Source organism: Chroicocephalus ridibundus, chromosome 1 (assembly GCF_963924245.1).
Source record: "Chroicocephalus ridibundus chromosome 1, bChrRid1.1, whole genome shotgun sequence".
NCBI lineage: Eukaryota > Metazoa > Chordata > Aves > Charadriiformes > Laridae > Chroicocephalus > Chroicocephalus ridibundus.
In genome coordinates this window covers 184007077-184019031 of record NC_086284.1, presented here as the reverse complement: position 1 = coordinate 184019031, position 11955 = coordinate 184007077, and the positions used below count along the sequence as shown (strand labels likewise).

The following is an 11955-nucleotide window of genomic DNA, read 5'->3' as shown; positions in this document are numbered from 1 at the left end:
AAAATAAAGTTTTCTTATTTCTTAGCCTACAAATTTAAAAATAAATGAATGAAAAGCAAGATTTTTGGCAACTTTTGTTTCTTATTTAAAAGAATAAAATTCTTTCCATCCTCTGTATCATCACATGTGCTTCGCTTCTGCCATCTAATTGTCTTTAAAATGCTGTAATTCTAGTAACACCGGCACAAACAACAGAGTGCTGGCTCATGCAGTCAATCATGTTTTACATTAGAAGCTAAACATTTTATTCCCCCAAATTAAAGCAAAAAATATCAAAATAACCCCTTTATAACGTGAATAAGTGCTATATTACCTGTTTTAACAATACTAGCAGGATACAGTGGAAAACTAACTGCACGTTCCTTCTTTGCCTGTGTCCTTCATGCACTCTGTGTAACAGAGAAACATTTTAATTTTGTTCACTCCTTAAAGCTTTTCATGGAGATAACTCATTAAAATGAATGAAGAAATTTTACATTTTGTAAAATACAGGGAGTACCACCAAGAATCTGCAAAATCTAGTCAAGCGAAAGAAACAAAATGCTTCTCATCAAACAAATGTACAGGTTTATTTAAATGTGCAATGGTTTCACAACTTCTTGTTTCCTTCTGTTTTCATTGCTGTGCCCTCATGATAACCCAAAGCAGCTGTTAAAAAAACGCACGTCTCCACAGAAGAACACTTAAAAAAATATGGGCTGTATCTTCCAATGTTACAATTACGTGAAAAAGCAAAACTCAGTATTTACAAAAAGTGCATGGAGTCCAAATACTGCTACATAGTTTCATCAATTTAATTACAGAAGCTGTAGAACACTCACAGAGTACATTTACGCTGACAAGCCCCAAGTGTAAGCCTAGATTTTGTAACATATTTGGGAGAAACTAAAAAATGTAATTTTGAGCCTGTTCACTTTTTTAAATGTATTTTCCATTACCCAGCTTAGTTTTATAATCAGCATTATTCTACATTAGTTTTTTCTTTTTCTCTGTTTGAATATAAAGTGTAATAGAAAAATAATTCAATTCCGCAAACATGAAAATTCTGTTAGTGCAGCTAATTGTTTTTTAATATATATTTTATGTACAAAGAAAGTAGTAACACAAATAGAAAGCTAGGCAAAGGACAGTGTACTCAACTTCAAACATTTGCAATTTCAGTAATAGTGAATTACCTACTTGCGAAATATATGCGGTATATATAATGTACACAAATACACACACACCCAGCGCCACGGCATGCATTTTTTCAGACTAAAATATAGCTTTAAGTTCACAAAACCTTCACTCATAGCTGGTGGGAGCTGTAGTCATCTCTGTGTACTAAAGGTGGTCAAAAAGATGATTTGTTAAATACAAGTCATTCCACCATGCTGTCCTTTGGGTTCTAGCGTTTTGGACAACAACAACAAAACATTAGACGAGATTGCTCTCCTGAAGAGCAGAAAACGATAACACAAAATGTAGAGAGAAGACCTAAGATTTTCTTTAGCGACAATAAAACCCAAATACTCTTTTTGAGCTGTATTCTTCCCTTCTCTTTGCCTGGAATAGTCAGTGATACACCTGGGAGCTCCCAGGGTGGACGTCAGGTTGAATATGGTCTCATCTGGCATCAAGCTCTATTAATTTTTACTACCATTATTGCGAGAGGCATGAAGACCGCACCGTCTTCAGTGAAAGCCACAGTTGTGACACCATTTATATTTTTTCTCCTCAAGCAATTAGGAAAGCAATCGTCTTGTTTGGGTGGTTTTGGTGGCCAGAAAAAGAGGAACCTGCTGCTGAGATTCCTCCTTGCAAACATAAGGATGCGCGTTATGCAGCCGTGCACGTGTTCCACGGCTTCAGGGAGCCAGCTGGGACTGCATCGGGAGTCCTGCGCGGTGACAGGGGAACACCTGGATCTCAGGACCCAGAGAGCTCAGGAGCAGGCGGGTAGCTGGACTTCTCAAAGAGATCCTCAGCACTTTAAAACCACAGCAAAACTTACTCAAGGACCTTCAAAACCCAATCTCCAGGTCAAAGACAGACTCCACGGAAAGACGTAACAGGATTATTTACAAGCTGTAGGAACTACGTTTGACTTGCCGTGCATTGTAGTGAAAACAAGCACACCTCGAATGCTTTGTAATTAGTAAATGTGTTGTGATGAGATTTTGTTGCAGTTTACTGGCAATTTCAAAGCCTATATTGTCATGATCACCCCAAAAATAAATAAACAAGAGCACTGACAATTTTTATCAGTTCCCAGAAGACTTACAAGTTTGATTCTATGATCTGTGTCACGGAATATACTGATTCTTCAGCTCTTACCAAACAGCCACATTCCCCTGAATTTATGGGGTTATTTTCTTGACAACCAAATGTGACTAAATCCCAGCTGTTTTAGTGAAGTAAAAAGAAAAGATGCAATTGTTACCCGTAAAGCAAGTGGTTCTGGTAGTCACAATGGGTTTTCTTGGTGTATCTGTTTGCAACAGTGCTGAGCTAGTCATAGCTTATCCTACTTATTTATCAATATATTTTTAAAAATTAGTTTAAAAAAATCACGGTAGGTGCAACGGCACACAAAAAAAACATGCTGTGTAACTTCCACCAACATGAAGGGAAGAGGAAACGTCACCCTAAAAATGAAACCCCACAATACACATAGAGACATGAACAGCACTGAAGGATTTGCCTCACACGGGCTGTTAAATTTCATTAACTGAGAATTGCTAGACCTTTACAAGATAAAACAATTAAATTCCCAATAACAGAGATCCTGTCTAACCATGTTCCTTATCTGGACAGCCGGGACTTTCTCCCAACTCTTTTCTTTTTGTGTTTAAGACTAAATTGTGATCTTGTTCTTATCATCACCTTTCCCTGTGACTTCATTGAACAATCATGAGAAGTTTTAGGCACTAACGCTAGAAAGCGGAGTCACTCCAACACACGCCAACTCCACTACTTTTACTGCTCTGCACAACAAGCAAACAATGCATTTAATATTTTAGAAACAAACAAAAAAATTAAAATAATGAATTCTATTTAGAAAAATAATTGCTTTATTGTCACGCCTTCCTGAACAGTTGCCCAAGTCCTAAATACCTCTCATAAAATACTTCACACGCTGCAGAATAGCTTATCGAGCAACGCGGCACGTTCTTGTCTTATGGCCGCCTTAGTCATTCCTTGTTACCGCGACTGGTGCCTGTGACCAGCGTAAAGTGCTATGCCGTAGCCATCCCAAGCGCCGTTGTGGGGCTGGAAGCCCTGCCTGCCCACGGGGCCACCCTCAGGTTGGAATGGGGATGAAGCTGGTCGATTTGGAGTGGGGCGACTCTCTCCAGGTGTTCAAGCTGTGGGTCGGGCTTCTGTTGTTGGTGAAAGAAGTCTGTCGCCTGCTGTTGCTGTTTGAATCTTCTTTACTCAGCGTTTGCTTTATTTTTTGGCAGCAAGGGAAGCTCTGTATGCAGTCTTGCAGGAGGTGCCCGCTGAAAAACATGTAGATCCAGGGGTTACAGCAACTATTCAGGCTGGCCAACAGAGCCGTGACGGTAGTCGCAGTGTTTTCAGAATCTGGGGAGGGGGGAAGAAAGCAGTTTAATCATCAAAAGGACATTTGCACTGTTCAATCAATTGCTGCATTAACTGTTGGATTTTTTTTTTTTTCAGTTACTGAATAATTCTATTTTTTAAACTTGAGCAGCAGCATTTGAAAGGAATAACGAGGCCATAATCGGGAAAGTTCTTATGTGTGTAAGGCTGATGTTGAAGTCAATGGGAATTTGTCTGAACAAACTTCAAGAAGCTGTGGGAGAAGAAGTTATCAAAAATAATTCTTTAGTCCCGTTTCCAGTGATGTTTATCCATGTGTTGATAAGCCCATGCTTTAAATGCTGAACAGTTTTTATTCAGACTTTTGTTTTAAAAATTGGTTACCCTGGGAGGCAATGGCAGAATTCCCACTGGTTTCCCACTGCTTTCAATAATTCTGAATTTTCCTGTATACATTTGCATGCTGAAAAGTGCTGAATGCTCAAGGAACTACTGGCTTGTGAATCAAATCTGGATTTCAGAGGTTGAACAAATTTTACTTAAGGAAAAAATGGAAGTTAGCACTCTGCCATAAAACAGTTATGGTCTTCTACCTTCAATAACTAGTTAAAATTAAATATCTATTTAGTCTAATTAATTATTAGTGAGCTTTTTTTGTAATACTGCATCTCCAAAGAAGTATAGTTGCTGCATTATGCAGCTCCTTAAGATTTAAAGAATCTCTCAAACAAACCTACAAAATAGCCATCTGTTCAATTAGGTTTGCATTTCTTTTGAAGTAAAAAATAATAATAATAATCTATTTGTCCACTGCAAGCCTTTATTTCTCTGTTGGGATCTGCATTTTAGGCTTAACTTTAGTCCCATATTAGGAGCAATCAATGATCTCACTACAATAAGTGATAATTTGGGGATATTAAAAAAAAAATCAAGAAATTACAAATTCCAACATTTTGACTCGCTGCTTTCTCATTATGAGGAAACAGGGTATATGTTACTACATTGCCTGCCATTCCATATATAACAACTTTTAAACTCACCAATGATTTTCAGCCAGATTTAACCGAGGGACAGTTATCTCCAAAACACTAAATTGCCACTGTTTCATGAGAACTGGTGGCTGCCGAAAGGGGCTGCTCAGAGGTGACTGCCCGGTCCAGAGGAAGGGTTGAGGGTGTGCCCAGCCCCATTATTAGAGAGCAGGGAATGCACATGCAAGGCAGTTACAGCAAAAAAGGCTTAGTAAGTTCCCTAATCGTATAATTGTTTGTGGCATATATGTCTATATGCTTGGTAATAACACAAAAGATTTCTAAAGTTTTATTAATTGGCAGCTTCCAATGGAAGAAAATGTTGCTGGTGAGCGGTCTAGAGCACAAGTCTTAGGAGGAGCAGCTGAGGGCGCTGGGGGTGTTCAGCCTGGAGAAAAGGAGGCTGAGGGGAGACCTTATCGCTCCCTACAGCTACCTGAAAGGAGGGTGTAGTGAGGTGGGGTCGGTCTCTTCTCCCAAGTAACAGGTGGTAGGACAAGAGGAAATGGCCTCAACTTGCACCAGGGGAGGTTTAGATTGGATATTAGGAAAAATTTCTTCACAGAAAGGGTTATCAAACATTGGAACAGGCTGCCCAGGGAAGTGGCGGAATCGCCATCCCTGGAGGTATTTAAGAGACAGTAGACGTGGTGCTGAGGGACATGGTCTAATGGTGGTTTTGTCCCTGTTAGGTTAACGGTTGGACTCGATGATCTTAAAGGTCCCTTCCAACCTAGACAATTCTATGATTCTGTGGTTCAAATTATCGCAGCAAATACTTCAGTTCCCACCCGCTGATTTTGCTCTGGATGAGAACGCAGCGGCTGCTGCTCCGTTCCGGGGGTCCGGCTGGCACCAGCAGCCGCCCCGCTCCACCCGGCTCCGCTCCGGCTGCTCCCGGGACAGCTCGGGCGAGCGCCGCTGCCTCCGCTCCGCTGCCCCCGGCCCGGGGCCGCCCCGTCGGGGAATGAGTGGGGCCGTGGGGGGCGGCCCCAGAGCTTGCTCGTCTCGCCGCACAACGGCGCCTGGGGGAGGGGGGCTTTTTTGTTTTACCCGCTATTTCTTCCCCCCGGGGGAGAAAAGGGCTCGTTCGGCGAGACGGCACCGGGGGGTGGGGGGGTTGCGCCGCGGCCCCGCTCTCGGTTTCCGCGCCCCATCTCCTCCAGGCTCGGCTCAGGGCTGCGCACCGCCCCGGGAAAGCCGGCCGAGCCCCCGGAGGACCCCAACGACTGCCATTACGTCCCGGGGGAGAGCGGCGGCGTGCCCTCCCGGTGCCCGCCGGGTCCCCCCCCCACCCCGTCACCTACCGACCCAGGGGAAGTGGTGGTCCCAAACGGACCACATCTGGATGGTGAAGAAGGGCGCCCAGCAGACGACGTACGCCGAGACGATGACGAAGGTCATCTTGACGGTGCGGATCTTGGCGCGGGAGATGGTCTTAACGCTGCTGACACAGGGGGCGAGCAGCAGCCCCCGCCGCCCGCCGCCGCCCGCCCGCCGCCCGCTGCCCGCCGCCGCCGCCGCCGCCTCCCCCGGGCGCGTCTTGCCCCGGACGTTGCGCCAGATGTGGTAGCAGATGAAGCCGTAGCAGGTGACGAGGATGAGGACGGGGGCGACGAAGATGCCGCCGGTGATCCAGGTGATGTAGGCGCGGGGCCCCCAGGGCATGATGAAGTGCGCCCAGCAGTCGTAGACCTGCGAGCCGCGCTCCACCTCGCTGAGGGAGAAGATGAAGTACTGGGGGGTGCTGAGCAGCAGGCTGAGCGCCCAGGCGGCCGCGATCATCCCGTAGGAGCGCTTGGTGGGCTGCTGCAGCGTCTTCAGCGGGTGGCAGACGGCGATGTAGCGGTCGGCGGTCATGGCCACCAGCATGTACGCCGAGGCGAACATGCCGAAGACCTGCAGGTGCTTGACGACGCGGCAGAGCCCGTCGGGGCCGTGGAAGCGGTGGGTCACCTCCCAGCAGAGCTGGGGCAGCACCTGGAAGAAGGCCACCACCAGGTCGGCCAGGCTGAGGTGGCGGATGAAGAGGTGCATGCGGGACGCCTTGCGGGGCGTGCGCCGCAGGGCCAGCAGCACGCTGCCGTTGCCCACCACCGCCACGGCGAAGGTGACGGCCAGCACGGCGATCTCCAGCTTCGCCAGCTCCTCGTCCCGCCCGAAGGGGTCCCAGCCGCCCAGGCTGCCGTTGGGCGACCCCGACCACGCCTCGGGGCTGGGGCTGCTGTCGCCGCCGCCGCCACCACCGGGCTCCGCCGCCCGCCACCGGCTGCCGTTCCCGGGCGAAGGCGCCGCCCGGGGGGAGCCGGCGCCGCCGGCGAGGCGCATGGAGGGGGCTACGCGGCGGGGCCCGCCCCGGCCCCCGCACCCCCGGCTCGGCCGCCGCTGCCCGCCGCCTCCCCGCTCCGGCGGCGCGGAGCAGCCGGGGCCCGGTGCCTTTATCCCCCGCCGCGGGAGGCGAGGCGAGGGGGGAGCTCCGTGCCAGTGGCTGCCCAGAGCCTGAACGCCAGCCCCCTCCTTCCCCGGCTGCCGCCGCCGCCCCGTCCGCCCCCCGCCACCGCCCCCGCCTTCTTCCCCCTCCGCGGGGCCGCCCCGTCCGAACAGCGCTGCTCCGAGGGGGAACCGTGAGCTCTTCCCCGCCTCCGGGGAGCCCGGCTCGTCGGAGAGAGACAGGGGGCTGCTGGAACAGCTGCGCTGGCCGAAGGGTGGCCCCCGGAGAGGTCCCTCACGGCCACTTAGAGCAGCTCTTAAAAGTTTAATTGAGAATGGAGAGGTTGCTGTAGCCGTGCAGAGTAGGCGCAGGTCTGCCGGTATCGGTCTGCACGGCCCCGAGCCCGCTTCTACCCACGGCAAAGCGGGGGGGGGTCAGAAGTGAGGGCTGGCTCTAAGAGGAATCCCATCTGGACCCATCTAGACATCGGGTAAACCCCGGTAAAGTTAATTATTATTAGAAGAATTGCAAGGACTTTGAAAGCAACCCATACCTAACGTCTTTAAAGGTTTCAGGATTTCGTCTGAGATAACGAATATCACCCAGACATTAGCATATAGGTCTAAAAAATCATGTTTCTGCAATTACAATCTAAATTTCTTCATTTCCTCGAAAGTTCCTGGCAGTGGGTCAATTAAATCTCTGGTTTAAACATGATTTTGCTGCAGAGTTTTCTTCCTCTTGGTAAAACTGGACTTGGTGAAAATTCTGGTACTGTTGCCAGGATTGTGGATTTACACCCTGATTTCACCGGCACCTGAATTTGACCCTTTGTTTAGAAACTGTTTCCTTCAGTCACACAAAAATACATGACATTACAACAAAGAAATATTACTTGAGATGCCAATCCTACTTTATTTTTAATAAAACTCTCTGTGTCTGCTCATATGTGATTGCAGTTAAATTTAGGTGCAAAAAAAGATGTAGGTTTTTTCCTACTGGTTTTACAGGGAGAAGGAAAAATGGTGAAGAATTAAAGATTAATTCTTACTTCTTTGATTAAAAAGACGTTTCCAAAAGTTTTGATTCCAGAAGATTCTTCCAGCTTAAAATACAAGATTATATGCTTCTGAACATGCTAGAATTGTGCAAGGCTTTATCGCAGGCTTTTTGCCCTTTCCTGGGCTTGTTAGCCTGTGAGAGGGTATGTGCACCCACGCCAGCCTGCCATTACCCTTCTTTTGCTTGGGAGTCAGCGCCAGTAGTCTCGGAGGACACCTGGTCCATCAGTGCAAATAATTGGCATGAGCTTCTCTGTAAAAAGCTGCAAAAAAAACCCACCCCAAATCCTGGAATACAGACAAAAAATGTGGCTGTGCTAAGTTTCCCCGTGAACTTCTTTCTTGAAAGGTGTCATTGTTCCAAAGCCTAATTTTTATGAACAGTTCAGTGCATTATCCATTACTTAGCACCTATTCCGTTTTATGTTGCAAATGTTACTGAAAGGATTGGTGAGAAATTCAAACTTTGTGGAGTCAAAAACTTTGTAAGTCGAACTCACATTCTCACGCCCCCGCCACCGCCCCCCCGCCAGTATCCCAACTTTTCAACAACAGATCCATAACGTTGCCTTAGCTATACATTGTATTAGACCTAGGAAACCCTATGAACCGCATGTCAGCATGTGTGACTATAGGTTTCAGGTCGAATACAGAGGGAAATTAAAGCCACATATCACAAATCTCACACCACTGCACAGCTACCGAGGCTTCTTTCACATCCGAAGCATCATAGCCAGCCATGAGAAGATTTCCTTGCCCCTCTCTCTGCCACGCTTTACAGGAGCTGAATGCTGCATAAATGAATGGTGTTACTCAGGAAACTCTTGCTACCAGGTCCTCTGCTGTGCAAAGCGTGTAAGGATCGTAAAGCTCTATTCACTACCGGGTACGTCATCCATTAATAGAAGAGGGGAAACTTCAGGTGTGACAAAGACATATTTTAAACAGCCAGACAGCAAGAGAAGGGTGATTGTGCTAGTTCAGAGTACAGAGAGTTTGTCAAGCCCACATCATCTCAGATATAGCCTTCACAACCCGTACTTAGTTTCTCTGAACTGTGTTTGTAAAAATGTTTCCAGAGCAAAAGGCTGGAAGCTTGCCTCAGCATCATTGCACAAGGCTGCACCTACTGATTACAGGCAATATTAAGCACGAAATTGATACTGATCTTTGCTGCGTTGTACTCTGTCAGCCAGAAGTAACCTAGGGCTAGATTTCATGCCTTTTTTCACCCATCCCCAAATTAGTCAGTATTTGTGTTTTTACAGATAATATATCTACCCAGACTGATGCAAATTTGTTTCTTTCAGTAGATCTAGGTAATTCAGTGGAGAATTGTATTTATATCTAGTACTTCAGAAATGTCCTCCTGCTCTAGATATTAAGTAAATTCAGGGCTCTTGAGGTTTCTGTACTAGTTTAATTGGGATCTAGTCTGGTCTTGTTTACTCCATTCTGACAGTATCGGTGGGTAGACAGGGTAAGCCTTGCATAAAATGCTGTTGTTCCCATTAATGAGTATAGGTTGCAGTTTTCCCAGTAAGTGTCCTTTATCAAGCTGAACAAGTAACGCCCTCCTATCTGTCCAGACATGGAGAGGGCTCCTCTGCCCACAGAAAGCTGTAACACGGACGGCATCTTGGGGAAAAAGCGGTTAACAGAACACTTGTAGAATGCCCTTCTAAAGAGAAAAAAATGTGACTGGGAAGGCTGCTAGTGAAAATGAACATCTTTGCTCTGTGATTCACCTGGAGCTCAGCTTGGAGCTGAAGTCTCAGTAAAGAAAATTGAGGTTGCTCTTACAAGAAGCCTTTATTTGTTCTCACTAGGCATGCAGCTTCCTGTAAAAATGTCTAAGGATGGCAAGGGTTTCTAGCGTATTCTCTGCTGGCATATGGCTTTCTGTAGAAGTGCTTAAAAGGTTGCCAGATATCTTTCTGTTGGTTGAATTCATTGGTGACAATGGCTTCTGTAAAATACTCAAAAACCTAATTGGAACATGACCTGGTTTGTTGCCAAATGCAGCTGTTTTTCATTCATCCCGTGCTGTTGTGGTGGTGACTTTCGCTGCCTCTAGACAGTCTCAGTCTCTTCTTCCATGGCTAAAGAAATGCTTTGAGCAAGCCAAAGGCTCAGGATCTTAATCCTGGGAAATTGACGATGATTTGTATTCTGCAAGATAACTTTTCACCAAAAGGTAGGGGGCTTTCAGCATAATCTTCTTCAGGAAAACTGACAGTTTTGAATTGTAGCTACTCATAGTCAAAACATGATTGTCTGCCAGGTTTTGTAAAGAGTTGCTCTAGCCATTAGAGTTGCAAAAAAGCAATATAAGCAAAAAAAGGTCAACCTTTTTTACCAAATAAATTCCTCATGCAGGATCAGAGTTAAAGCACTGCTAAAAAATGGAGGCCTGTTTATTGGTAGAGGATACATCTGTCTTGTTAAATAGCACATAAACCATCTGCATAGCTATGAACAGTTGTCTCCTGTGATCTGTCTCCAAGTTCAAAGTGTCTGCGCTGCTCCCTTCCACAGACACTATTTAATAAGTAAGGCTGAGTTTGATAGCCCTTCCCAGAGAGCCACAAGACTTAAATAGCGCAGATCCCAACCTTTAAAATCACAACTATGGGAACTAAGAGAAAGCCTGTGTGCTGAGTGAGGGACTGCTGAAAGCGGGGGACATCAGGGAGACAAGCAGACACCCCATCCATTTACCATGCCCGGGAAGGAAATGTCACCTGAAGGCAGGCAGGAGGACATATGGGACTCACTGCAGCCTCCTGAAAAAATGCCTTGTTTACAACCTGTATTGATCTAGCTTTTTGGCTAGCAGAACAAAACTTATGGGAGAATTGCCCCCAAACCACACTCAAAACAGACACAAGTCTGAATTCAGAGTTCTGAAAAGGCTGTAGTACAGGACTGAGAAACGAGTAAGACTGAGGACAAACTCCCACTATGGAAAACATGGAATTAAGAAATTAAGACAGGCCTTCAGGATTAGCCCTCAGGATTCAGTTTGCAAAAGCCCAGTTCACTGTCTGGAAATGTCTAAAAGTGGCCAGGGAACACAGAGCCTTAAGGTTATGCTCCAAGTTTTCCTTTGCTTGTTAACTGGAGCCACGGCCAGATCCAGATTCTAGTATTTTCACACATAGGAAATTGTATCTGACCGTCCCTGTCTTACTGGGTTTCTCTCTTTCTGAGGTACTGGAGGTTGAGTGTGATATTTACAGCAGTGCCACAGAGTGGCCTATACAGCTAAATTTCACCAGAAGCAGCAGCACGTTGCCCTTATTCTCCTTCATCGCAGCCTTGCTGACCTGGCTGATAGCAATCAGGGCCTCTGGGAGTCAGGGAGTTCAACCATTCTCTTGCAGAAATGTTAACACAGCAGCTTCCCAGCCTGTCCGGATTTCAAGGTAGCGAAGGAAATGGGCATTTAGAGGGATGAGGGGCCTATGCGTGTTGATAACCTTGTGGAAGGAACGTACCAAAAACCACGGTGAAAGCTCCTGCCTTTCCCCAATGCGTCACGTTGTTCAGACTTTCAGCACATCCAAGGCACAATAAAATCTGCCTGTGATAGTTTAACGAGAGCATCAGCCAGCAGTGTCTCATTTAACCTGGAGGATTAAATTCATCGGGGCATAAATCCATGGATTCATTCAATGCTGAGGTTGGCAGAAAATGAAAAATTTAGAACTGAGCTTCCTCATGTTGCATCTCCCTTGAGAAATGGTATAACCTCAGACTTGCCAGACCTGAAAGAGGCTTAATATACATTTTGCACTTCTACAGATATGGCAGCACTGGTTTTGCTTTAAGCACATAATCACTAGTTGTATCTCTCAGTTCTCTTGTTTCAGAGAACTTAAAA

The 11955-nt window shown here is 46.3% G+C and overlaps 1 protein-coding gene across 2 annotated transcripts; it reads right to left on the bottom strand.

Annotated features, from left to right (window-relative positions):
• Positions 1–2067: 2067 nt before the first annotated feature.
• Positions 2068–6981, bottom strand: AVPR1A (arginine vasopressin receptor 1A). 2 transcript variants are annotated; one of them, XM_063323063.1, is made up of 2 exons: positions 5885–6981; positions 2068–3567 (listed from the first exon to the last, which is right to left on the bottom strand). In XM_063323063.1, exons 1-2 carry the CDS (start codon positions 6903–6905, stop codon positions 3284–3286), a joined length of 1305 nt encoding a protein of 434 aa, XP_063179133.1. In that variant the 5' UTR covers positions 6906–6981; the 3' UTR covers positions 2068–3283. The 2 variants fall into 2 exon arrangements, with proteins under 2 accessions (XP_063179133.1, XP_063179134.1); XM_063323064.1 differs by having other exon boundaries at positions 3291–3482.
• Positions 6982–11955: the final 4974 nt, after the last annotated feature.